General features: G+C 44.5%; 1 protein-coding gene and 1 long non-coding RNA gene across 4 annotated transcripts in view; one reads left to right on the top strand and one right to left on the bottom strand.

Moving 5' to 3' along the window:
* Window positions 1-25,306, top strand: part of EPHA1 (EPH receptor A1) — a 33,710-nt gene extending 8,404 nt beyond the window's left edge. For 2 of the 3 annotated variants that reach the window (XM_086882624.1, XM_086882623.1), the window contains exons 3-18: window positions 6,730-7,005; window positions 8,688-9,078; window positions 13,767-13,922; window positions 14,812-15,144; window positions 16,347-16,471; window positions 16,574-16,733; window positions 18,707-18,803; window positions 19,580-19,635; window positions 19,908-20,030; window positions 20,134-20,319; window positions 20,760-20,821; window positions 21,204-21,413; window positions 22,004-22,153; window positions 22,801-22,994; window positions 23,300-23,455; window positions 24,277-25,306. In XM_086882624.1, coding sequence (XP_086738750.1) covers window positions 6,748-7,005; window positions 8,688-9,078; window positions 13,767-13,922; window positions 14,812-15,144; window positions 16,347-16,471; window positions 16,574-16,733; window positions 18,707-18,803; window positions 19,580-19,635; window positions 19,908-20,030; window positions 20,134-20,319; window positions 20,760-20,821; window positions 21,204-21,413; window positions 22,004-22,153; window positions 22,801-22,994; window positions 23,300-23,455; window positions 24,277-24,355 — 2,736 coding nt within the window. In that variant the 5' untranslated portion in view covers window positions 6,730-6,747 and the 3' untranslated portion in view covers window positions 24,356-25,306. Of the gene's footprint in view, window positions 1-5,506; window positions 5,569-6,729; window positions 7,006-8,687; window positions 9,079-13,766; window positions 13,923-14,811; window positions 15,145-16,346; window positions 16,472-16,573; window positions 16,734-18,706; window positions 18,804-19,579; window positions 19,636-19,907; window positions 20,031-20,133; window positions 20,320-20,759; window positions 20,822-21,203; window positions 21,414-22,003; window positions 22,154-22,800; window positions 22,995-23,299; window positions 23,456-24,276 lie in introns of those variants that run through there. The other variant, XM_023939660.2, reaches the window with a different exon arrangement.
* LOC147654313 (uncharacterized) lies at window positions 6,169-11,096 on the bottom strand. Its single transcript, XR_015284941.1, has 2 exons — window positions 9,232-11,096; window positions 6,169-9,126 (listed from the first exon to the last, which is right to left on the bottom strand). It is a non-coding gene; the product is annotated as an uncharacterized LOC147654313 (long non-coding RNA).
* Window positions 25,307-26,385: the final 1,079 nt, after the last annotated feature.

Genomic DNA, 26,385 nt, shown 5'->3' with positions numbered 1-26,385 from the left:
GTCAGGCATAGGGGATTAGCTCCTGTGAGTGAATAGGATCTGTACAGAAATAAGGGAAAAATGCTTGGTAAAGCAAACAACTACCTGGAAATGGGAGCAGCTCTGGCTTTAGCATATCCTGACATGACCTGCTGCCATTGATCTGTGGACTGGTGGAGAGATACTTAATGCTGACATCCTGTTAATTGAAAATTAACAATCAATTGACTTTTGTGTCAGTTTGGGAGGGAAGAAAAAAAATTGTTATGCATATCTAGATATACTTTACTCAGAAGTGTGGGAAGTGGAAGTACAAACCAGTGAGATAGAACGAGTGAAGTGTAAATTAATAGCTGTAGGGAAGGCCAGATTGCATGAGCCACCAACTAGGCAGCCTAGGATGGAGTCACTACCAGAGACCCAAGTAACAATCTTGGCCAGTGCACTCAGTGACCTGAAGGGCAGTAAAGAACACGTTGTAAGCCAAAGTGAAGATACTGTACAGCCATAGCATTCATCACCACGGCTGCTCGGGCACTGTGGTGGTGACAGCTCTGTTGCCTGGCAGCTTCAGAAAGCTGCTTCATGTTTTTATTGCTGTTGAATGAGTGGACAAGGTTCACTGAACTTCCTTGTGTCAACACAAAAGCAGCACAAGTCAGCTGGAGCTTGGAGATTAGCCTGCCTATAGCATGGTTCTCCAAGAAGACTAACAGGCTATTTAAAATAGTAATAATAATAATAATAAAGATATTAAAATCTAACCAACCAAACAAACAGAAAACCCAAACAAAATAACTTCTATTATAATACCAACTAAAATACTGGGGAGTTTGCAGGCAAGCAATTAGAAAGCAAAGGCTTTATGTCTTTTGTTGCCTGCTGTGTCCTTGAAGGATGAACCTATGCTTTGAATTGTGATTCTCACCATCTCAGAGGCAGATCTGCAGAAAAATATTCCCATAGTTTATTTCTCAAAAGGTTATTTCCATTGTTTTCAAGGCCCATTGTTTTCTCTTTGCTTGACCTGAATATTGCCAGCTCCTCACATGACTTTCAGGCTGCCATCTCCCGCAGTTTCTTTCCTCCAGGCAGGTTTGATCATCATCAAGGCATAATTACCCCATCCCAGTGTGGGATTCCACCTGATCCATCTTTAAAGGAACTTATACAAAGAGAGCAAGTATTGCCCATCACCATCAGACTAATTTCCAGCTGCTCTGTAAACACTAGAAGGACACTTGACACACCATACAAAACCACAGCTCACAATACAAAAATGAAAAAAATGAAAAAAAATCACTTCCATTTACAATGGAATGTAATTACTATGCAATGTAATGCAAAAAATAACATGAGAGCTAACATTTGCTTTATTGGTAATATGGCTTTAGCTAGGAATTCTGAACTCTTGAGGTTCACAATCTGATTTTTCATTCCAGTCTTTTTTGTAGTTATTGGTACTGTTAGTGTTAGTAAAACAGGTATATACAAAACAAGTGTTCCAAACCAGCTAGGTGAAATGTTGGACTAGAGTATCATTATCCCTCATCTAGCACCATCTGTTGTGACCAGAACTGTTTTCATGCAAGACCTTAATGTGGTCAGGCAGTTGAGAGAATGAGCAGACAGCAGAACCTGGGTTTGATAAACAGGTTCTGTAATCAATGCACTGGTGCTCGGTGTCTCACATTAACACCTTATCTTCCCATAAGAGCATGACTACCAGTTAAATTGAAAGGACATGGGTGGGATGGAGACCTATGTGCTAGTGCCCTAAAGAACAAGTAATTACATAATAGAGTTGCTCCTCCCTGAAAATAACCAATGGATCGTTGTGGGGAAAAAATATACCCATAAAGATACTGTAGATAAGTAAACATCTCTTCTGTGTTCAGTTGTGTAAAAGGCTCCGTGATGATGTGATGAAATTAAAATTGCCTGACCATAGCCAAATGATCAAAGAAATAAGAGCAGCCTCAGCTGTTCTCAGATTTAAAGTTACAGGACTCATGAAGTGTCTAGATGTCACCACGCTTCTTTCATCATCATCATCTAAATTGTCTTCCTCACCAGCAAAGGAACTTCAAAGAGTATTGAGAAACTGTCAGTAAAGGGTCACAGAAGCTTCATTCTGGAATACACCACTGTGGTGATGCTATTTTTGGTTGGCTGGTCCAGCTTGCCTCCTGAAAAATTTTTGTCAGATGTATTTCAACTGAAGAGAAGCTCTTCACTGTATCATGATAGGTGCCAGCAAGGTGCCTTTCTTGTCAGCTTTCCTCTGAGGAAACTACACTATGATTTTAGCACAGCTGTAATTACCTCCAATGCTGAATCTGTTCCAGGAAGGCTTTTTGGACATGGCAGCATGCAAATGCTACTATACAAAAGTCAAGACACTCCACAGGCAAGATTGCTGCCAGGGAAAGGGGATAAAAACTGTTCAGTGACATATGTGTCAACTCATTTCTCCTAGGTGGTTTCAGGCTTGGCACACCAGTGATGTATTGTTGCTAAAAAAGGTTGCTGTGTTGGGACCTTGCAATTTTTCTTCAAGAAGATATTTAATGGCCTCTAAATTCTGTTGAAAATTAAATGAGATTGAGACACACTTGCTATGCACAGGTACAATGTAGCTGGCTTTACTAACTTAGCTGGTCTTTTCATCTTCATGAAATTTTCTAACCCTTTTTAACCTAAGTTAAACAAGTCATTGGATTTCAACTTATGAACTCTTTGACTTTTCCAGTAGGAATTCTTAATAACTTTTCCAGTGGAGACATGCATCTTAGTTTAGTAACTTTAAGCCTACTGGCTAGATGCTTACCTTGCTTTTGCATCTGTAAGTATCTGTAAGTATTGCTGTGCCTTTCCTCAGGGGTCTGCAGACCACAGATTGGAAGTCACTGTGCTAAGGCAATGTGAAAACAAATGAGGTAGAGGTCCAAGCAAGCAGGCTCTTTTTTCTGAATGGAGATAGAGCAAGTCCCTAGCAAGCTGGAGATGGCAACAGTATTCTTATTGTGAGTCACAAGCTCTTCTGAATCCAGTTTGAGCCTACAATTTGAAATACTGTCACAGCCTGCTGCCTTTGTCACTGGTACACTACCTCTCCATTAGCAGGGATGAAATTTGTATCTGCCAACACAAAAAACTTGTTTCCTTCCTTTTTTTCCCCACCTAAAAAAGGCTAAAACCAAAAGCGACCACTACATTGATGCCTGCAAAGCCTGAGACAGTGGCTCCAAGATGTGCAAACTGTTTCCATCTTATACCTGATAGTAGATCCTAGGAAGAGTAGTCCACAGTTGGATGAAGAAATCACAGCTTGTCCTAGATAGGATCCTTGACACAAACCTAATCTAGAGAAGGCTCATTATACAGAAAAAGCAGAGTAAGCCTTCCGTAGGCTTCAGAGCTTCAAACTGTATAATCATTTCAGAGGGAATAAAGGCAGATATTAAAAGGCACATACTTTATCTTATCTTTGGATTTTTACTGAAATGACAGACCAAAGAAAATTCTGTTTACTACAAATATCTATTGGTGTCCTTCCACATTGTCGTTGAAGTCATTCTGAATGGCCTTTATAAAGACAGCTTTCCTTATACGGAATCAAACCAATGCGAGGAAAGTTGCTTTCCTTTTTTCCTTTTTCCTGAACTTGCAGTGTTTTGAGGTTATTGACACCATATCTTTGCTTTGAGGTTGTTATTCACTTCACTCTAATGGCTGGAATCATTTTGTTCAGTATTACACAACTGCACCAAGGTTTTCAAGAACAAACCTCTGGAACTAGGTGCCTGTGTTAGTATATGGGTTTCTGAGAAGTACAGAAAACCCATTTGTTCTCAAACTCAATGGCTACATAGTTAGACTTCTTAGGAAGCCAAGCTACTAACCGATGGCACTCTCCTGAATGCATTGGCATTTGTTTTCTTAGCAACTTCTAAAGAATTCTAAATTATTTTAGGAGTTTGAAGTCTAGTTTAAGGACAGCTTAGACTAACTTAAAAAAGCAGAGAGGTTAAAAGGCATTTTAAAGAATAACAACTTTAAGAACTTTTTAGCTTGCTTGGAGCAGGGAATTGGACTAGAAGATCTCCAAGGGTCCTTTCTATCCCAAATCCTTCTGTGATTCTGAATCCCATGAGAAAGTTTTTTTCTCACATCAAAAAACCACAAATTCACTCACTACTAAAACAAGGAAGTCTGACTAACACTGTACTCCACTTCTAGAAGAATGTTGCCCGTCCCATGGCAAACTGGTGCCTGTAGCAAGGCAACAGTGTATGGAATGAAGTGGGTAAAAAGATACATTATAGGCTGGATTATAAAATTAGATATATAGGTTATATATTATAGGAGGTTGATTCAATGTCATTGGCAGACAAACTGCAGAGGAAAGTAATTAATATTGATTGAGCCAGACTTTACCACACATGTTTATTAAGAACATTACATTAAAAATCAGAGGCATACATTTTGATTTTGCAGCAGATTCTTTGAGGATGGGAGACAGTCACTTGGCAACTTCTGGTCTCATCACCCTTTCATTAAATGTTGTGTGTAACAGTTTTCCTCTACTACTTTGAATTTAAAAGCTTCACTGAATAACGAAAAGAAGTCAGAAGCATATTTAACAATAGTTCTGTATTGTTAGCATAAATAATATCCTCATTTTACTTCCTTTACCCATCAGCAGTAGAGTCTAGAAAAAACATGTCTGACTCCCTTGTTATTTCTTTGCGCCACACTGCATATGAAACTGCAATTGTCAGTGCCAAGCATCCTTGCCCTGAAGAACTGAGTCTGGAAGAAGCTGGGCTGAGATGAGCTAAGAAATATGGGGGTTAGCAGTTGGATTTTTTTTCCAGCAGTAGAGTTGAAAGGATTTTTTTTTATTATTTTTTATTATTTTTTTTGCTAGAGTTGTCACTCCTGAAAATGAAACTTTGGTCCTGTATCATGTATGTTTTGAAAATGTCTTTTCAGGACAGGCACCATAACAGCTCATGCCTTTCAGTGAGACATGCAAAAACCACTTTCTGGTGACACTTGTCTGTGGTACTGCCTTGGGATAAACTCCTAATGGAAAGTTGTCTAACACTCAGCCTCAAATTGCAATTATGCCTTTCCCAGGCAGACTCACATTGAAAAATATTTCTAAAAGCCAGTCCTAACATTGGCACTGTATGAAAGCTAGTTTGCTCTTATTCTCCTTCCTAACTTCTTTTCTTCTACTTCAATATACTTCAGGATGCATTGTAAATTCGGTGCTGTAACATTTTCCAGAAGGTTTTCAGTTAAAGACTGCAGGAGATCATTAAGTGATTGTCCCTTCTGCTTGATCAATTGGGATTGATCTGTCAGTATCTTTCTTTGTTTTGCTATCATAAATCCTTTGACCTTCAGTGAGTGAAATAAGTGTAAATCCTGTGTGCTGCAGTTGTATGCCAGCTGGATCAGATTAAGAGGGTGGGGTAATACTGGGGATTAATTATGTAGAGAAAAAAGGGAACAAGAAGGGACACATAGATACCATCCCCAGAACTTCCTGGGAGGAGACTGCTAGTGTGCACTTAGGTAAGAGGCTGGAATCATGCAGAGAGGAGCTTGTGCTATCAGCACGACTTGATGGCTTGGAGAAAGCGCTCATACTTTTCAGAGTGGGGCTAAGTAGGAAGTATGTTGTAAATCATGGCATAAAAACTGAGCCTCTTTGTCCATCTCTTGTATTCATTCCACTAGCAGAGTGACCTGGTTTGTGGGGAGACAAGCCGTTGTGCTGTGAGCACAGGAGGTGGTGGTGCTGAAGAAATGTGGGAATCTCATGCTCAGCCCATGAGATTTGACAAGTCTGGAGCAATGCAGAGACTGAGGCCTTGTTTAAATTGCATCTTAACCTGGGGTGTGATTTAAAACCAAGATGCTTAAAGTTGTGCCAGTACTTATGTGGGCACCTGTTTCAATTTAATTTGATTAAACATTTAAAGCATAATGAGAAAGGCCGTCTTAGCACTGGGGGAAAAAGGATGTAAGTTATTTTCCCTGTGGATAAAACCTTGCTTTCCAAACTTTCAGTTCTCATGTGTGAATTACTCAAAAGAAAACGTTCTTTGCATTTTGTATCTGACCTGTGGTAAGGAAAAAAAAACTAGAACCACCTAAAATTTGGCAAAAGTATATGTTAAAATCAGTATCAAACTTTATTAGATTCATGCAAATAGTATTAGTAAGGTCATATAACCAGCTGGGCCCATATCCTCCTCTCAGCCATTATTTGCCTGGGGAAGATGCAGAACCTAAATGCAATATGAAGTCAGGAAAATCAACTGAGTTTTAATAGTTAAATTAGGTTTTGCAAAATATCCCACTTAAAGAAGCGTGAACTCCAAGTTAATGAGTGCTTGCTCTACAACAGTCCTTCTGCAATTTACCTTTCCATTATGCCACGCCATCTTTTCTCTTACTCCCAAATACTGTGTATTATTTCTGGGGGCAGATAATAATTTTGGTCTGGTAGGGTCCTACTGTACACCTTGAATGTAAACTGTGGCAGAGAGAAGTGGCCAATATGTGGGAGTAGTGGGTCTTTTTCTCAATCTCCAAGGTAAAGCAGTGCATGAAATGAGCCCCAAACCCTGTCTAAGAACCGATTTTTAGTCAAGGTTTTGTCAAATTTGAAGTGAAAGTTGTTTCTCACATCTGTCTAACAGTATGTGTTTTCTTGTCCCCTGGGAGCAGTGGAGTGAAGTGCAGCAGATGATAAATGGTACCCCGATCTACATGTACCAGGACTGCAGTGTGCTTTCTGAGGGCGACACCGATCACTGGCTTCGCACCAACTGGATTTATCGGGGTGAGGCAGCCTCACGCATTTATGTGGAGCTAAAGTTTACTGTGAGGGACTGCAAGAGCTTCAAAGGTGAAGTGGTGACCTGCAAAGAGACCTTTAATCTCTATTACATGGAGTCTGAACAAGATGTTGGGATCCAGTTCCGCCGCCCACTGTTCACCAAGGTCTGTATTGCTGGGAGTGAAGACTGAGTCATATCTTTCAGCTTAAACTTGTCATATCTTTCAGCTTAAGCTAGGCGTGTCTTGCTGGCTGGGACAGGCCAGGAGAACCAGCATCTGGGGAAGGGCATGGATAGTTAGAGTTGTCCTTAGAGTAAACTTTACCCCCGGTGCCCTCTGTGATGCTCAGAGCAGTCTTTCCCACAGGAGGCATAGAAGGTTTCAAATGAGATCAGACCTGTGTTCTGCATAACCTCTTATTTAACCACATAGGTAAGGATTCTAAAGGGTTGTGACAGGCCTGGATGGTTACACCAATTTTTAGAAAGAGTAAAGCAGAGACCAAAGAAAATTTACTTGTCTTAGGGAAAAAAACAGTATTAGACCAAGCAAAGAATAGAATCCAGTTCAGGTCTCAGCAGTCCTGATTATTTACTCTGATTGCCATGAGGTATAGGGTCTTGTTTCATAAACCTGGAGATGACAGTTTGCTATAGTGAAATTTTCCCCGGTGTGAAGGTATTTAACACTACTGTATTTTACCTGCTGTTCTCCTCAATGTTGTGCCCTCTTTCCATGGAAACATTGGAACTGCAGAACAGAGAACCTCTGCTTTTTTATTTTTATTTTTTTTCAGAGGAAATTCTCTAACCAGTTCTGTTCTAATAGAAGCCACAGACCTAAATTATTTCACTAATTATTTCACTGCCCCTTCCTTTGCAGTTTAAATGGGATGTGATGGAAACAAAGAGTAATAAAGGCCACCACAGGCATAGCAGATCTCTGGTAACTGATTCCCCTCCCACCCCAGTGCTCCTCCACCTTCCCTGCAGCATACAACATGAATTTGTGTGATACCTCCACAACTCCCAAACATGCCTTATGATCCCTGCCAAATGCAGCTGCTCTACAGAGCCTTTCATCTCCAATCCAACTACAAGGAGTGGGTGGTGGTGTACAATGGGAAGGGGCCTGCAGAGGAGAGGATCGGTTATCAGGCTCTCCCACCAAGAAGAAAGGCCACCCCACCTGCAGTCCAGCTCTTCCATGTCACAGGGTGTCAGAGAGGCTTTTCCCATTTGCTCAAGCATGGAAAATATCCTCACTCACTCATTCACTTTGTTTGCAGAGGCAGTTGGAATGCAAAAGCATGGGAGCATTTTTCACCCAAGTACCTTACAGTGCTGAAATATGTTGAGTGCTGCACAAGGAGCACCTTTCAGTAGATGATCTGAACTGCAGCAACTACAGCCTAAAAACAAGTGGCTGTAATTACCTGCTGGTTTCAAAGCACAACTCTTGAGTGGTGTTGTGAATTTACTGCATGCAATTTGCAAACAAAGAAAATTGTCACAGAAAAACGATTTGCTCCTGTAAGGGGCAGTTCCTGAAGACCTCTAAAATCAGAGACTCGGAACACAGGGTACTGTAGAAGAGCAGTGAATGACTACAAAGCAGTTGAAGGAGATGATGGATGGAAGGTACAGAGCAGGAAAAGATGCCCACTCCATTTTTAACACCTCTTCCAAATGAAAAGAAAGTATGCAGTGCAGTGGCATTAGAAGCAGTTGACCAGACAGCCCCTAAAAGGCTTTAGTGTAAAAGAGGCTTGAGAGGCATGGGGTATCTCAGCTGCTTTGCTCTGCTCAGATGGTAAAACTGTTGTCTTTCTCTTTTTCATGTAGCTCAACACTGTGGCAGCAGATCGAAGTTTCACAAGCAGAGACATCGAGTCGGGAGCCATGCAGCTGAACACAGAAGTGTGCTCCATTGGGAAGCTCTCTCGCCGGGGCTTCTACCTGGCTTTCCAGAACTCTGGGGCTTGTGTAGCGATGGTGTCTGTCCGAGTGTATTACAAGACTTGCCCAGAGGCAGTGCGGGGCCTGGCCCGTTTTCCAGAGACGCTGGCAGGGTCAGAAGGGCTGACAGAAGTGCCTGGGGTCTGCGTGGAGTACGCAGCTGAAGAAGTGGGCTCTCCCCCCAGGATGCACTGCAGCACTGACGGGGAGTGGCTGGTACCAGTGGGCCGATGCCTTTGTGCTGTGGGGTTTGAGGAAGTCGATGGGAGCTGCGTAGGTGAGTATGCAGACGCTAGCTGTAGGCCATGGGAGAGGTTCCAGAGAGCTAGAGATCAGAGTATATGTAAGCAGAAAGTGGGATCAGGGGAGTTAGTGTGGTCTACCTCTCCCTTGCCCACCCTCTGTATCTTGTATCTTTCCTTCTCCTTACCTCCTCCTAAGCTTCTCTTCTTCAGTTGTGATTTTTCTCCTCATGTGTCAGGTGTAAGACCTGCACACACCTCTCCACTCCCTCTTGGGCTTCATCCAGGAGCTTCCAGCTCTGGAGCTAGTTTCTGCGAGCTGTAACTATATGATTGACACTGACTCACTCAACAACTGGTTCTCAACTCTTGAACAGCAGCCTTGTTCTCTCAGGGCAGACGGGTTAGACGCACGGAGCAGGGTATTTGTCCCATGACTAGAAAGCTGAGAGGCAGAGGGGACAAGCTTCTCCTCTGTCCCTCGTTCTTCTTGGACTGGGATTGCTCTTCTGCCACGGGAAGCCACGTAAAGCATATTGCGCGATACCGTGGTGCCTGCTCTTCTGAAGAAGAGCAATTAGCCATCAAGAGTCACCAGGGTACTGGAGTCACAGCAAGCAAGGGTTGTTGCAGTAAGAAGTGCAGGGCTCTCCCTTGGCTGCAGAGGGGACAAGATTCAACTTCTAAAGGCAACTTAGTTTGACATGTGTGGTGTTTTGTGGGCTATGGGGATATGTGTTACTGCACGGAGAGAGGTAAAAGACAGCAGATCTCTGCTTTTGTTGCCAGAGCTGTATGGCACAAGGCTAAGGCCAGAGGGATCCATGCAGTGCTCTCAGATTCAGCAGGTGCCCCATGTCTCTGCTTTGCTCTGCTACAGGGATCTGGTGTCTCTATGGATCCCTACTGCTTGCTGCTGGTTTTGCTTGGGGAGCTGGAGAAGGTTGAAGCACAAGATCCTTGCCCTCCTCCAGCAATCCCCTCTCCTTCCACAGCCCAGCCAGTTTTTCCACTTAGGTGCTACACAGCTCTCCCCGCCCTCCTGAGAGCACTCCTGTGGGAAGGGGCAGGGAAGCTGTCATGTCTGGACAAGCCTCGCCTGCTATCGCAGCACAGGTTCATTCTACATCTGTGCTTTCATCCCACTCCGCCCAGGTACAGCTGCAGCCAGAAGTAGGTTTAGCAGGATTAGTAGGGACCGAGGAGGTCTCCCAAAAGAGGAAAGGAAGAGGGGAGAACCTAGCAGGAGTAGGGAGAGATACCTCATGACCAGAATAGTGTCCTGTTGGAGCATCAGGGGAGAAGTTGAATGCAGTGGGATATCTTAGGATCTGCTCCCTTGGCAGGAAAGACCAGACTGTGCAATGGACTGGGAGCAATCCAGCTCAGGATAAAGACTGAAATCACAGCTTTTACTTTGTCTTCAGAACAGAAGAGGACTTCTTCAGACATGTGAAGCGTGACAGGATGGAAGACCTTGCAGTGTAATTCTGACTCTGATTTTTTTCCTAAAGTAGGGAGCAAAAAAAAAGGGAAAACTGCACCTCTGCTTTTAAACAGGGAGAAGAATCTGACCTCTGTTGCAGGACAGGAGACAACAGAAACCCACAGGGTCAGGTCCTTAAATAGTTCCCTCATTGTCTCAGTGAATTCCCAGCTGTATAAAGCTCTGCTGGGTGCAGAATGGCTCAGCCACGCCACAGTCCCAGAAAAGCCGTGCCTGCCCCAGAGCATTCAGACTTTGCTGCCCATAAACCCAGAGCTCGTGATTAACTTCCTCCAGCATGTAATCTGCTGTACCCACGGAGGCTGGCTGTGCCCCGGCCTGTGCTCCTTGCTGGGCTCTGCAGGGCGGCAGGTGAGCCGAGTTCCCTGTCAGCCCCGGTCTGGGTGCCTGCAGCCCTCCCGGCCTGGCTGGCAGACTCACGAGGGGCACCTGCAGGAATAAGGAATGAAGGAAGAGCCCCAACCATCCTCTCTGCCCTCTGGTGCTTGGCGAGCCGGCCCTTTCCCAGGCCTGTTTTTCCCATCGCGCCGCCCGGAGCGGGTACCCAAGGCCCGGGGAAGCCGGGGGCCAGCGGGGCTGGGCGGGGGCCGAGGCTGCTGGCTGTGCGCCCGCCTCCCCCGCCCCCGGGCCGGCCGCGGGCAGCCGCCCCTCCACCTCCGCAGCCCCGGGGCAGGGCGGGGGGGAGCCGGGAGCCCAGCAGGCCCGTCCTCACCGGCGGCCCCAGCGCCGCGCCGGGCCGGGCGGGGCCGGGGCCGCTCCGCACCGCCCTGAGGCGGGGCCGGGCCGGACTCCGCGGGCCGCTCCCGCCCCCTGCCGGCCGCCGCCTCTTATCGCCGGTGTCCCCGGTCCTGCCCTCGCCTCCCGGCTCTGTCCCTGCGGCCCGGGTAGCCCTGCAGCTCCCGCCCTGCGGCCTCCCTGCCAGGCTGATGTCTCCCCGCAAGGCAGCTCCTGCTCGGAGGGGCCGGTGGGACAGCAGATGTGGGCGCTGGGCTGGAGTGGCTCTGGAGCTCAGAACTGGAGGAACGGAGGCTCTCCTCGGGTCGGAGTTACCTGTTCTGCAACACAAGTCTTACGAGGAGTGGCTGGAGGAGCTGGGGGTGTCCAGCATGGAGGCTCAGGGGAGGCCTTATCACTCTCTACAGACACCTGAAAGGAGGGTGTAACCAGGTGGGGATCAGTCTCTTCTCCCAGGCAAGGGGTGACAGGACTAGAGGACACAGTCTTTAGCTGGTTTAGGCTGGACGTTAGGAAGAATTTCTTCACAGAAGGGGTGATTTGACATTGGAGTGGGCTGCCGATGCACGTGGTGGAGTCACCATCCCTAAAGCTGTTTAAGGAAAGACTGAGCGTGGTGCTTAGTGCCACGGTGCAGTTGACATGATAGTGTTCAGTCACAGGTTGGACTTGATCTCAGAGATCTTTTCCAGCCTAATTGATTCTGTGATTCTTGTAAAAGGTTCCCAACCCCAAATTTCTGTAATTTACTTGCAGACGGTCTCAGCCTGATAACAGTGTATTTATATTGTGTCATGCAGGTAGTATTATACAGGCAACATCAGAACCTGTGTTATACAAGCAGGTGGCCACGCACTTCCTTTGTTTTTCATCTCAAAGTTCTCCTGACCCAAACTGATTCAATGTCAGGAACTCTCATATCTTAGCTGGAGCAAAGTAGCAGAAGGCCTCAAAACTTTCATCTTCAGTCCAGCATGTTAGGAAGTGTTCTCAGTTGTGAGCCTGAAGATCAAAGTAACTTTGACTGCCTGTTTCTCAAAGGGATGATTTGATCTGGAGTATAATTGGAATCCTTTTGGGCTGTGACAATCAATACTTGAGCCTTTTAATTATTTTCAATGGCCTTTGCTATCATTAATCACATAGCTGCATGATTGTATCTCAGAATGATAGATTTTCCTGAGTGGTTCTGTCATTTCCTGGAATCAGAAGGTGCTGGTTGCTCCTACTTGTGATTATTTCTCTTTTCTGGGCTCTTTAAGCATCCCTTCTGCAGGCTGATGATGAGTAGTCTTGTTTGGCCTGTGTTAGTGGAAAGTTTTCAAGGTCCCTCAGGTATTCCTCTGTGTCGCATAGTAGGAATGGCTGGGTTGGTTTTTTTTTTTGTCTTCTGGATAAAGAATAATTTCCTATACTATACTCTACCACAGTAAGCCATTTGTGTGAGGCTCCTGAACAGATGGTTTTCTCCACTGGGATCTTCTGAGGCATTACACAGGATATTGTTGCTTTTATAGTGCAATATAAAAAGGGTCATTCCCTCAATGTGCAGGTTAAATGCAAAGTGGTAGCTCTGGCAGAAAATTAGTGTATGCATTTCTCAACCATCTGATTAGCAATATGTTGGATGTTTCTTTAGCTAAAGAACATTTCATCCATTTGACACAGGCTGGCAAACAATTAAATTCACAGGTTGCCTTAAGCTCTGTCACTGATTTTCTTCTCCCAGCTACACAACCATAGAGGTGGAGCATTGACCTTGAGACAACTGGCAAGTTGACCAGTGCTTCTGTGGATTGAACTAATAGTAACACAGCAAAAACAGGTTGGCAGATGTTATGCTAAGAGAGTGTGGCTGCTCATTTTTGTAGGACTGGCAGTAGAAAACACGTGACACTTATTCCCTCGCAGTCTGTGTTGGCTCCATAGCCAGTTACACTCGATGCTGTGAGGTGAACTGATAGCTTCCTAGATACTCCCCACGGCCCTGCTAGGCAATCCTCTGGTACAACACTTGAAATCGGCAAAGATGCTCATGCTAAAAATCCTACTGGCTACCCCATATGAAGTCAGAAACCAGAAGACTCTGAGGAGTGCAAGAGTTTGTAGCTGCTATTTATGGTTCTTATTTATGGTGTGGAAAGCTTGAAGGACACAGGTGGTGACCAGTCTGGGTTTACACTGGAAGTTTTTGAGGTTGACAGGACTCTGTATTCATACAGCATCTGTGAGGAATTAGTTCCCCTTCCTCAGACTGCAAGTCCTGTCATAATACTGATGCTACCTTGAGTTTGCATCTTCTCTCTGTCTGCTCTGAGATGGTTGATCTAGGTGTCCAGGTGTTCCTTCCAACCTAAATATTTCTGTGAACTAAAAAAATGGAGGCAGATAAAGGAGTGTTCAAGAAGCTGAGCAAAACTGCCAGGAGGGTTTTATTTTGTTGATCTGGGTTTATTGATTATCTTATTTGTCCTTCCACAGCCTGCCAGCGAGGGTTCTACCGCCATTCCCTGGATGCTAAACGCTGCCTGAAGTGTCCCCCCAACAGCTTGTCCAACGAGTCAGGGGCCACATCTTGTTCCTGCAATGCAGGCTTCTACCGAGCACCTTCCGAGGGCCAGAACATTGCTTGCACCCGTGAGTTGCACACTGAAAGAAAGAACAATGTCCACACTGACTGGGGGATGAACTTATTGAGAGCAGCACCACAGAGAGAAACTTGGGGGTACTGGTGGGTGAAAAATGTGGCATGGGCCAGCAGTGTGAGCTTGCAGCCCAGAAAGCCAAGTGTATCCTGGACTGCACCAAAAGTATGTGGCCAGCAGGGTGAGGGAGGGGATTCTCTTCCTTCACTCTGCTCTTGTGAGACTTCATCTGGAGGGTTACATCCAGGTCTGGGGCTCCCAGTACAAGAGAGACAAGTACCTACCTATTGGATCAGGTCCAGAGGAGGGCTAAAATGACTGTAGGGATAGAACACCTCTTATGAGGAAAGGTTGAGAGAGTTGGGATCGTTCAGCCTGAGAAGAAAAGCTTCGTGGAGATCATCTTGTAGGGTCTGCAAGAAAGATGAAGAAAGGGTTCTTATACCAAGGTCTGTAGTGACAGCACAAGGGACAATGGTTTTAAACTGAAAGAGGGTAGATTTAGATGGGACATAGGGAAGAAATTTTTTATGATGAGGGTGATGAGACACTGGAACAAGTGGGTGCTCTATCCTTGGAAGTGTTCAAGGCCAGGTTGGATGGGGCTTGGAGGAACCTGGTCTAGTGAAAGAGGTTCCTGCTCATGGTGGGGGGGTTGGAACTAGAAGATCTTTAAGGTCTCATCCAACGCAAACCATCCTGTGATTTCATGAACAGTGATATGGGGGAAGAAAAAGTTTGGATAATGGGGATGAGAGATCAGAGACAGAGGCTGTGGTGAAGAGAGGGCTCCATTTGAAATGTGTCAGCAGATGGGAAGGTGTTGCAGAACTTTGGGCATTAACAGCTGGCTCTGACACTTTCTTTTGTGCTCACTGTAGGCCCACCCTCGGCTCCCCGAAATGTCAGCTTCTCCCTCATTGGCACCCAGCTGAGTCTGTGGTGGCAGCCACCCAGTGACCACGGCGGGAGGAAGGACCTGACTTACACAGTCTTCTGCCAGCGCTGCCATTTCCTGTCCTGTGAGCCCTGTGAGGCTGGTGTGGTGTTCTCCCCCAGTGCCTCTGGTCTCACAAAACCTGCAGTGGATGTGGATGGCCTAGAAGCTTACACCAATTACACATTCACTGTGGAAGCCCATAATGGCGTCTCAGGAATGGGACCTGCTCCACAGAGAACTGCTCCAGCTGTCTGGGTCTCAGTTGGACATGCAGGTTAGCAGAAACTGAGAGAATTTCTTCCTGCTCATCACGAAAAGGAAGAAGAATCTCTCTCTGAATATTTAAGCTTTCTCCATCTTCTCCTTCTGCCTGACACATGTGTTGGTATGGTATGATAAGGATTCTAAAGTACCTCTGCCTCTGGCATGTAAAGTCCATTAGTCATATTCCTTGCAAATCAAAGTAGCAGTAATCATTATCCACTAAGAGCTATGAATCCACCAAGAACTTAGCAGAGGTGAGGAGGATGAAGCCTTCCCTGTCACACAGCCTAAGTATTGTTACCTGTGTGACAGGAAGAACGAGGGCTGTGTCATGAAATATTTCCCGTGACTCAGATATTGCAAAACACCAAACACAACAGAAACCCTAGTGTAACTGGGGGAAAAAGAAGATTTTGAAAGCATGGAGGGATGAGGATGTTAAATCTTGACACATTTCTATTGGTTAGCTTCAATCTGGCTAGTTTGGCTGTCCTGTAAATACTTTCCAGAGCATTGTGAAATGTGATTATAGAAAAATGACATCACAGTGCTCAACAGCCCTTGGTGCATTCCCTGTGTTCCAATTTAGTAACAAAATATGACTTTTCCTCCTGATGCTATGCGGGGGCAGGCTTACTGTGAGCTAGAAAAGCTGAGCTACTTTTGGCTTGCCTCATCACTTCCTGATGATGATGAAGGACAAGGAGAGAACCAGGCTTAACTCCTCAGTCCTTGCAGAGTCTTGAGAATTATCTTTTTATTCATGAACAGCATGCATTTGCAGTCAGCTGAGACATTTTGAGCTTTGAGTTTCACTGTACTCTTATGCAATGCAGCTGCATTCATAAATCATTACATAGGATAGCTGTGCTACTGCTGCTGTAGGAGCATAAAATCCTGACATTTTTTATGTAAAATTGGACACTTTCAGTGCAGTCCTGGAATAAATGTAATTTCTTGGAGCACAGATTTTGTGTTGAGGGCCAAACAAAGTTGTGCTTCCATTGTTGGGGCAGAAGCACACTATTCATGGAAAGCAATTAATTACAACCAGAGATCTCATTTCCCTTCCACCACACAAGAGAAAAATGACAGTGGCAATGAGACTCAGTTCCAGTTGCATGGTATGACCAGAGCTTCTGGTGGAGAGAGGATGTAGCTGGCATTTTGTTTGTATTTCTCCCTCATGTTCTCTATTCTCTCCCACTGCAGCTCCAGTGACAGTATCCCAGTTTATTCTGACACAGAGAGATGACAGTAGTCTTTCTGTTTCTTGGCTTGCCCCACGGCAACGCAGCCGGACCTCAGTAGAGTATGAGGTCATGTTCTTTGAGAAGGTAAGGCCTGCCTGATTTGCTCTTCCCCCTTCTACCCAAAGGGCTGGAAGTGTTCTCTTGTTCAGCATGCATCTGTTACTTGATCCTGTTTGGTGCCTGCAGGGAGAGGAGGCACGTTACACAGTGAAGCACCTTGTTGAGCCGAATGTCACTCTGAGAGACCTGCAGCCAGACACAGCCTACCTGCTCCGTGTGAGATCCATCACACCCCTTGGGCCTGGGCCCTACTCCCCAGAGCAGGAGTTTCGCACCCTTCCACCAGGTAAAGGACAAGCACTGGTATCCCAACTGGGAGAAACTCACTTCCCCATCAGATTGTATGTTCTCATGACACATGGATCACTTTTTGTTCTGCTGGCTGTAAGGCAAGACACCACTCTCCTGAGTTCCTTGTCACCAGAGCCAAGCCTGTTGCTTTGTAAAGACAAAAGGCATTTTTCTTGTTTCCTTGCTGTCTTATAAAATCTGCTTGCACTTTCCCCTTTAAACCTGATCAATCTCAGTTTAGTATATTGTACTGGCACAATACTTAACCAGACCTTCATTTAGTTCTTGAAAGACATTTTAATTTTGGCTAATGTTTCTAAGTTTGAATGCTGGTGAAATGATTACCATATGCCTCCTTTTGTGTGCCATTTACTAGTGAAAAGGAGAACTCAGAAGACCTCAGCACCATTTTTTTCCAGCTTTATCAGGTCCACTGTATGTAGTCCAGCTCCTGAATGTCCAAAGGGATGGTATGTGCCACTGAAAAAAGTTCTTCACCGAAGTACAATGTGTAGAAGGCCAAGCTTCCAGGGCCACTAAAAGACCTTTGTTCTGTGTCAAAGAACATCCAACCTCTTCTTTCCCTGGCTCGCCCAGAAACTTCCCCTTAATCTAAAGTTTTCTGTAATGGAATTTGCTCCCTCTTCATTACACAGACTCATTCCTTTTGACCCTATGGATAACTTTAGAAATACATGTACTGAAGTGCTACATTTGAAAGACTACTTTTGTTGTAATGAAATAAGGACACAAGGAAGAAAGCTAAGGCCTACCTTAATGTAACTAAATAGTTAAATTAACAGTGTAAAAGCTGATAAGGAGTTGGGATACCATTACTGGAATATAAAGATTGGGCCCTTTTTGGCACCAGGAGCTTTAGGTAAAATCTTCATGAAGTCACAGTAACAAATGATGATAACAAAAATGATGTTTAACCAATTAAATAATGTGCAAAGGCCCTGTGAAAAAGATGTAAATTAGCATGCACAATTGTTTTAAGAAAGAATAAGTTAGAAAATACTTTCATCAATACTATATTTTATTTGAAATGAAAATTGATCACTTTATCATGCCAAGACAAAAGTATTTTGAATATGAAAGGGATTAAAAAGAAGTGCCAGCAAGGTTTCATTTGATGAGAGTTCTTGTTTGATAATACTAGGAGAATTTTTTAGCTGTTATGGTCTAGGAATATTAGTGTAGCAGAATTTTCAGGGAGTGTCAATTTTTGATTTAAATTTGAATTTGCTAATTTAGATCCCTTAAATTCCTGCAGAAGTCCTGTGTCTCTAAAAGCTTGCCCATTTTATTGGTAAAGACACTATTTCACCTTCCAAATCTTTGCTTTTTGATTTTAACAAAACAAGGATATTAGCTCTGTCTCTTCTGCTTAACTAAGCTGGTGATTTTTAAATAATTTTAGTGGGATGAGTCAGAGGAAGAATAACTAGTGTTAATTAGGCTTTATGGATGCTGACCATTGGACTAGATATTAGGAAACACTTCCCTACACAGATGAAACACAGTTCTGTGTATCATCTGTTCCTTGCTTTAAAATTTACTCATTTATTAAAAAAAAAAAAAAAAAATTGGGGATTTTTCTTTCTTCTGGATGTTTTCCTAAATCTCTTTGGGAAAATATTAAAAATACGTAGATTCTCATTACTTCTCCATTAATGCATTTTAAGTTCTTAATTTTATTTTTTTTTAAATTATGGGAAATAGGTTTTTAAAAGACCAGCAGAAGTAATAAAGCATTTTCTCTGATGAATTCAAATGTACTTTGTGGAAATGCCTAGCTTTAGCTTGAAAACATAAATGGAAGGAGACATCTGGTGGCTCTGCTGCCTGGAAGACACGTGGCTGTAACTTGCCTAATGCCATTAACTGGTAGAAGCTGGTCAGTATGTTCCAGACAAATAGATATTAGTCTTTTAAGTGATATGGCCTCTCTCTTTGTTCCTGCAGACACAGGAGCTCTGTCTGGTGGAGTCATAGTCTCTATTATCTTTGGAGTTCTCCTATTTATTGGGCTGACTGTGGGATTTCTCATGTTTCGGCGAAAGTAAGTATTGATTTTTGGTACTGAGAAAGGTATAGATGTAGGAAGAGCTGAGCTATGCAAGTTTGAGAAAGGGAGGTTAATTTCCCACAGGACATTGTGTACGTAGAGATTAGTTAGAGAAGAAATACACCAGTGTGCTTCAGCAAGATGGAAAGGGTCTCAGTAAATAATTTTGATTAGCAGGGTTTGGGAGATTGATATTGTAAGATAATGTTTGCTGTTGGGAGCAGAGGAATGTGTCATGATCTCTCAGTTTCATTATAATCCAGAAGTATCATATTGTTATCATTAAAGAGGAATAAAAACATTGTTAAGGTACAATCATTTCTATAGCTGCAGACCAGCTGAGTGGTAATACATGTATCCAGTAATTTCAAACTGTTTTCCACATACCATTACTGTTGGGCTCCTCTACCCATATATAGAATGCTACTTTACTTCTCAATGTCTATTAAGGCTTCTATTGCTTGGTTTTAAGAAAATCAGATATTCTACTTAAAGTGTACAGAAAACATGAAATAAACATAAATTCGTCTGTAACTCAGCATAGAACTCCCTGTATGAAAACAAAACTCCATTTCTAAATATTAATGAAGCATCACATTTTATTGCCAGCTGTACTTTTCCAAGTAGGTGCAGTGTGTGGTTCCACTTTGCTCTGTGCTACCCTGAACCCTAACCAACCTGGTCCCTAACCAACCAGCCTTGGAAGTCTTGCTTTTTCCCTTTGCTATCTGCTGACCATTTTATTTTCACGACTCTTTCTGATGTTCCAGGAGGGGCCGTCGGAGACGTGCACGGCCAGATTACAATACTTCGGGCTTTGAGCGAGGTGAGGTTCAAAGGGGTGATAAAACCAGGGGGAAGCCTAGAATGTGATGGAAGGAATGAAAAGAAGCACTAGTTTGAGACCAGACACTGGCATAGATTTTCTGCTATAATATGCCTCTTCCCACAACAGTTCTACTCTTCAGTGTAGGTTTGATAGATTTTTTTTCTGCATCAGAAGCTGGTGGATTCACTTCTGCTTTTGTAGTTATGCTTTAAAATGGTTGTCCAAAGAGTCGACAGGTTAATTTGCTCTTTTATTTCCCTTTACCACAGAGAAGGTCTGGTTGAAACCCTATGTAGACCTGCAACCATATGATGACCCCAGCAGAGGGGTGCTGGAATTCACTAAGGAACTGGACATCTCTTGTGTCACCATGGAGAATGTGATTGGAGAGGGTGAGTTACTTATTGCTCTCCCCATCTTTCAGTTTCCCCACACTGTTGTTTTGCTGCCTATCCTCGAGTTCATGTGTGACATTTTGTCTCTGGTTGTCTTCAGGGGAATTTGGGGAGGTCTATCGTGGGTCCCTGCGACTCCCAGGGAAAGAACGTATTGTGGTTGCCATCAAGACTCTGAAGTCAACATATTCAGACTCACAGTGGTGGAACTTCCTGCGTGAAGCAACAATTATGGGGCAGTTCAATCACCCGAACATTGTGCGTCTGGAGGGAGTTGTCACCAAAAGTAAGTTAGAGTGTGTGACAGAGAGTTCTGGGATGAGAGCAGAAACTGGCACACTTCTCAGGCCTTTCTTAGAGAGTTTTCTGTCAGAGAGGCTGTGCTGGGAGAAGACAGGCATTGTCATGTCAGAGAATGAGGGGAGGAGGAGAGGTATGGATTTCCAACAGAGTCCTGAGGCAGTGCTAGGAGAAATCTTCTAGGGCTGGTGAGTAGATGAGAAGACAGGATAGTGTGAGGGATGCTGCAGGGTCATATGTGCAATACAAGGAGTTGTACAAGGTCATTGGGAGATATGTAAGGAGAAGGGGCAGCCAGCTGTGCCAGTGGAATGAGGGTGTTAGCTGGGGTTGGACGTGGTTCTCTGTGTTGGGGAATATGGAGAGCTTTGAAAGGCAAGAGTGGGAGAATTTGAAAAAGGCTGAAACCCTCTTGTCTTCCTTAAGGGAGGCCAATGATGATCATCACTGAGTATATGGAAAATGGAGCACTGGATACCTTCCTCCGGGTGAGAAACTCCAATCTGTAATAGGCTTGTGAACTACCAGAACTTGCACTTGACCTGGATTTAGGGCCCTAAAATAAATCTAGAAGTAAGATCCTGACATCCACTTACTTCCTGCTTACTGACATTTCCAGTGTTGGCAGCAGAAGCTTAATGCCATCCAATTTGTTCAGTGACAAGAGTGGCATCTTTGGTAGTTGAGATGTAACTGCTTAATGATGACTGGAGACCACCACCAGTCCCTTAGTGACAACCTGTTGGAGCCTTTGGGCTGCAGCATTGCCTTTTCGCTTGTTCACCACTGTCCACTTCTGTGTGTTGATAAGGTCAGTGACTAGAAACCAGGCGGATTGGTGACACTTCTCTCACTTCTTCTTCCATGCAGGAAAATGAGGAAAAATTTAGCCCTGTGCAGCTTGTGAGCATGCTGCAGGGAATAGCCTCTGGCATGACCTACCTTTCAGAGCACAATTATGTGCACCGGGATCTGGCTGCTCGCAACATCCTGGTAACACGCAGCCTCCAGTGCAAGGTGTCTGACTTCGGTCTCTCCCGAATTTTGGAGAATGATGCAGAAGGAACCTATGAAACCAAGGTAACACAAAGTCAGTCTTACAGCCTTGTAAGTTAACTGTAGGGTCTGAGGAAAATCTGTAGTAAAACTGCAAGTCATGGTGTGGATGGTGCAGAAGGTGGTACTTTTGTCCCTGGAGTCCATGTTGATTTTGTATGATAAAAAATTCAGAGGGACTGTGGTGTTAAAATGAGAAGCAAAGTAGGAGGTCTGATCTCTTGAACTCAGTTACTAAATCTAGCTTTGAAGATAGCCTTGCTGTGATCAGAATTTTGGACTAGAGTCATCTCCATGTCTCTTTCAATGAAAGCTCCAGTAATTCTAATGTGTGGTGTCCTTCAAAGCAGGGCTGTGACTGGTGTCAGGCTCTTACTCCCACAGCAGAGATTTTGTGTAGTGTTCAGCTGAACAGAGGGCTTAAACTCATTTACTTTCCAAGAATATTTCTCTTCTTTTGAGAAATTTCCCTGGGGTGGCTACATGTCACTTCAAATGAAGTGGGCTCAATCTCTGAACCACTTTGTAAGGTCCTTGTATGAAAAGGCTGGAGAAATACAACTCAATGATACAAGCTGGATACAAACTATACACTAGTTTCTGCTCTTTTACAGGGTGGTAAGATTCCTATCCGATGGACAGCCCCTGAGGCCATTGCCCATCGCATTTTCACCTCAGCCAGTGATGTCTGGAGCTTTGGAATCGTCATGTGGGAGGTGCTGTCATTTGGTGACAAGCCATATGGGCACATGACCAATCAAGAGGTAACAGACGCTGAGTTCAAGAGCCGATTTAAAAAATAAATGAGGCATATGGGGAAAAACTTCTGTAGATCTCCCTCAGCCTGTAGTCTTGACTTCCTTTTGAACACATAACTACTGTGTTTCTCTCCCTGCTGAAAATCAGGGTAACTAAGTCAACGGCAATAAGTACTGAGGTGTCAACAGCACTAGGCCAAGTTGAAGGGTGTTTAAATCAGCCATGGCATTTGGTTCTGGAGATACTTCTACTGGTTTTGTTTTCTCCTTTGGCTCTGGAGCATTATGTCTGGTCTCATTCTAGGCTCAGCATGTGTTGTTAAAATTACTCCTCAGAGTCTGGTTCCCCTTCTCTCACTGTGCCTGTGCCAGGACCATTTTGTCCTCACTTCTCATGAACATGTCCTGAGTGGCAAATGGGAGCTAAACTATAAAGTAAAGGACTGGAAATACATGCATATGCCACTTAAGTTTTTGGCATCCCTTAGGTGTCTTGATCTTGTGCCATGCTGCCCAAACCCTGTGTCATACACATATAACCTGCACCAACCCCTACCTGACTGCACACTGTGAAGTGGTAAATGGAGGGAGGCCTCTGGCTCCTCTTCAGCACTCTCTGCTCTTGGCCAGATTTCTCTGTGTCCTCTGTGCAGGTGATGAAAAGCTTAGAGGATGGGTACCGGCTCCCCCCGCCTGTGGATTGCCCATCTATCCTCTATGAACTCATGAAGAGTTGCTGGTCACACGATCGGATGAGGCGGCCTCATTTTCAGGAAATCCGGGCACAGCTGCAACATTTCATCTCAAGTCCCCAGCTCCTCCGGCCTGTTGCAGACTTTGATCCCAGGTAATCAGGCTGTCACCAGAGGAGCAGGGGTTGTTCACCTCCCTGTCCCCAGCAGGAGGAGAGGCAGTGTGAGCAATGCAGACTGTAAAGATGCATCTTGTGTGCTCTGTGTGCAGCAGATAGTGGTCATCTCTGTCTCCTGGTGACAGAGGGCAGAGCCATTATTGGCCTGCTCTGACCTCACTGTGCAGAGAGCAGATTAGGTGGCTCAGCCCTGGCGGAGGGTGCTTGCTTCCCCTTTGGTTGCTGTTTCCTAGTGCATTTCAGGTGGTTGCCTGGCTGATGAAGGGTTTATGTGTCTCCAGGGTAACACTCCGTCTCCCCAGCTGCAGCGGATCCGATGGGATCCCCTACCGATCCATCCCTGAGTGGCTGGAATCCATTCGCATGAAGCGCTACATCTCCAACTTCCGCACTGCCGGCCTGGACACCATGGAGTCCATTCTGGAGCTCACTGCTGAGTAAGTGCAGGCCAGGCTCCCACAAGGCTCCTCAGGCTGTGCTACACAGGAACTCATATTTACTTGGAAGGCTTCTCCATGCAGTGAAATGGAAGTGGACTAGCTTCTTGACCTAAAAGGGAAGAATCAGCCCAGAACTGGGAGCAGCCCAAACTTGAGACTGATTCCCCAACTATCCATGTCCATGCCTGAGGCTCTTCAGGGCTCTTCAGCTGCTCCGAACTCACACAGAGACAAACAGTAAGGGGAAAGAATAGATGGCAAACAGATCTCTTATCTGACCATCTCCCCATCCTTGTAGGACTTTGTAAGATAATTTCCTTGCCACAAACTCTATATAGACTAATGATATCCCTCCCCACTCCATGAGCCAGGCACTGTTGTGTCATAGAGCAAATCTTTCTGGGCTCCTCAGAAGGACTCAGAACAGCTGTGTTTTTTTGTCAGGGATGTTCAGCCAGCTCCAGCCAGGGCAATTAAACTCATGAAACCAATGAGCAGGCACAGACCTGCTGAAGGGTTGAGACATGGCTCCTATCACAAGCTGATTTAATCACAAGTCCTGATTTACTGGGAGCACAGGCCTAGCCACGAAGTAGAAGAGGTCAGTTAACTGGGTAGGCAGAGAAAGCCAGAAAAGGGTAGGAATATCTAGAAGTTTTTCCCCTCCAGAGAAAACGTAGGTGCAGTAGGAGGCACTGAGGAAAAGGAGGCTTTCTGAACTAATGCTTGGTAACTGTTTCTGCCCTTAACCACACCTTTGTCCCTAAGGAACAAGAATAGGCAATTCATTTTTTCCTTTCTTTTCCCATTTCTTTCAGGGACTTGAAACAGATGGGAGTGTCACTTCCAGGCCACCAGAAGAGGATCTTGTGCAGCATCCAAGGCTTTAAGGAGTGATCACTCGTTGCATTCTTAAGTTTGAAAAATGCCCATCCTTACCAGATATCACTTGGAATCATTCCTATGGCAATTGCTTCCAAATGAGTGACTGGACAAGCAAAGCAAAACAAATAGAACTGAAAAAGCTCATGAGGCAACACCACCTGCTCTCATTTCTGTTCCCCCTTGCTTTAGCTCTACAGCAGCCATCAGTCCGTTTCAGAGCACTGGTCTTCGAAACTATTCTCTGTCTTCTGCAGTCCACTCTGTGCAGCGCTAAGCCGGCCCTGTAGTCCACATATTGGAGTTTCAGACCCTCAGTATATCACATGGAATACAAAGTGGGTGGAGGGTGGTGGATAATGTTTTAAGATTGGAGATGAGGTTCAAGATAGACTGGGACATTCAGGGAGCAGGCACAAGAATACAGATGGGTAGAGACAGGGCTCATTCATTTCTTGGCATACATTCCTTCTCACTTCAGCACCCTTCTGTCTTTCTTATTTTGCATCAGGAACAAACTATTCAGTCCTTCACAAGGCTGCTAGTAAGGCATATATTTTTTTAATGCAGCTGTTCTTGCTGTGAACACCACCCTGTGGTGTACTTCTTTCTTTGGAGGAGAAGCTGGGAGTAGAAGCACACCCTGCTGTAAGTTGTGTGTTCACATCACCTCAGCATGTTGCTGTTTTGCACATGCACACTTCAGAGGGGAGATTTACGTCTCTCGAAACTGCTTAATACCTTTTCTTATGCCGTGGACAGAAAACCCTTTACATATCCATTTTTCTCTGCCCCTTTTAAAAAGAGACAATAGTCTTGTTTGGCTGGAATAGGGTATTTGTAACAGAAAAATGTGTAGGTGGTCTGTCTTACTCCTTCTCTGTGGAGGAAATGTTATTATTTATCAGCTCTCAAGACAGTTATAGTCTGTAAATAATATTTTGTAAATAAACCTGTGGCAGAGCAGGCTGTGTTGGAATTCTTTGGTTTATTTCAAATGTAAGATTGAGACCTTTAGCATACATATCGTAAGTCCCAGCAGGGTTCTTACATCCATCTTCTGTTGTTTCAGCCGATAGGCTTTGTCCATTTAACTGCAGATATAACATGAAGTGCAATTGCATTAGGATTAAAGGGTACCTTTGCAGGTGGTCACTTCATATTTTTTTTTTATTTCAACCCATTTACAGGCATATCTATCTAACATTCTAAGTCCATTGTTTTACAGATCCTGTGATTATTCCTAAATCATAAATATTAGCAACTACTGCTGTGTTTGATGAAATACATGTGAATAGTACTTCTTTCTCCTGCGGACTAGACTGTCCAGGAGAAAGAAAATTTTTCACTGATGTTCCTAAGACTTTCACTTGGGAAGAGTAGCTACCTCAAGATTTATTTTTCAAGTCTAGATTGGTGAAGGTGAGTGCTACACATTCAGCAGTGTGACTTGCTAGAGGTAACTGTATAATGCTCTAAAGTCTTAAGGCTATAAATTAACACTGCTGCTTCTGGGAAGGCCGTGCTTAACCACAGATGACAAGAGGGCTAAGAAGCAGAGATCTAAAGAACTGCAACCTGATGCAAGAAGACTGGTTTCTATTCAACACAGACCATGGCAACTCAAGTCACTTTAACTATAGCAAAATAGAGAGCTGAAAAGCAAAGCTCTGAGATTTTACTATGTCAGTCTTAGTAACAGATGTCTTTAACATGAAGTACAGATAACCAGTAAAGTTGCTACCTGGAAGATACCCAAGCTAGCAGATAAGCCCTGGTGAGGCTGACACAAGTTTATGAGCTTGTGTCATGCACATGTAAATTTTGGCCTGTCACTGCAGGTGATAGAGAAGTAGGAGCGGTTGATACATCAGATGCTTGTGCTGCCATGCAGAGGGACCTTAATAGGGGTGAGAAGAGAGGAGATTCAGGAAGTTGAACCGAGTGAAATGCAGAGCCTCACAACCGGGGAGGAATAGTCTCACGCGCCAGTACAAACTGGGGACTGGAAGGCAACTATGCAAGAAAGGACTTGCAGGTCATTG

Source organism: Cyanistes caeruleus, chromosome 3, assembly GCF_971803275.1.
Source record: "Cyanistes caeruleus chromosome 3, bCyaCae1.hap1.1, whole genome shotgun sequence".
Taxonomy (NCBI): domain Eukaryota; kingdom Metazoa; phylum Chordata; class Aves; order Passeriformes; family Paridae; genus Cyanistes; species Cyanistes caeruleus.
This window is presented reverse-complemented; position numbering and strand designations above follow the sequence as displayed.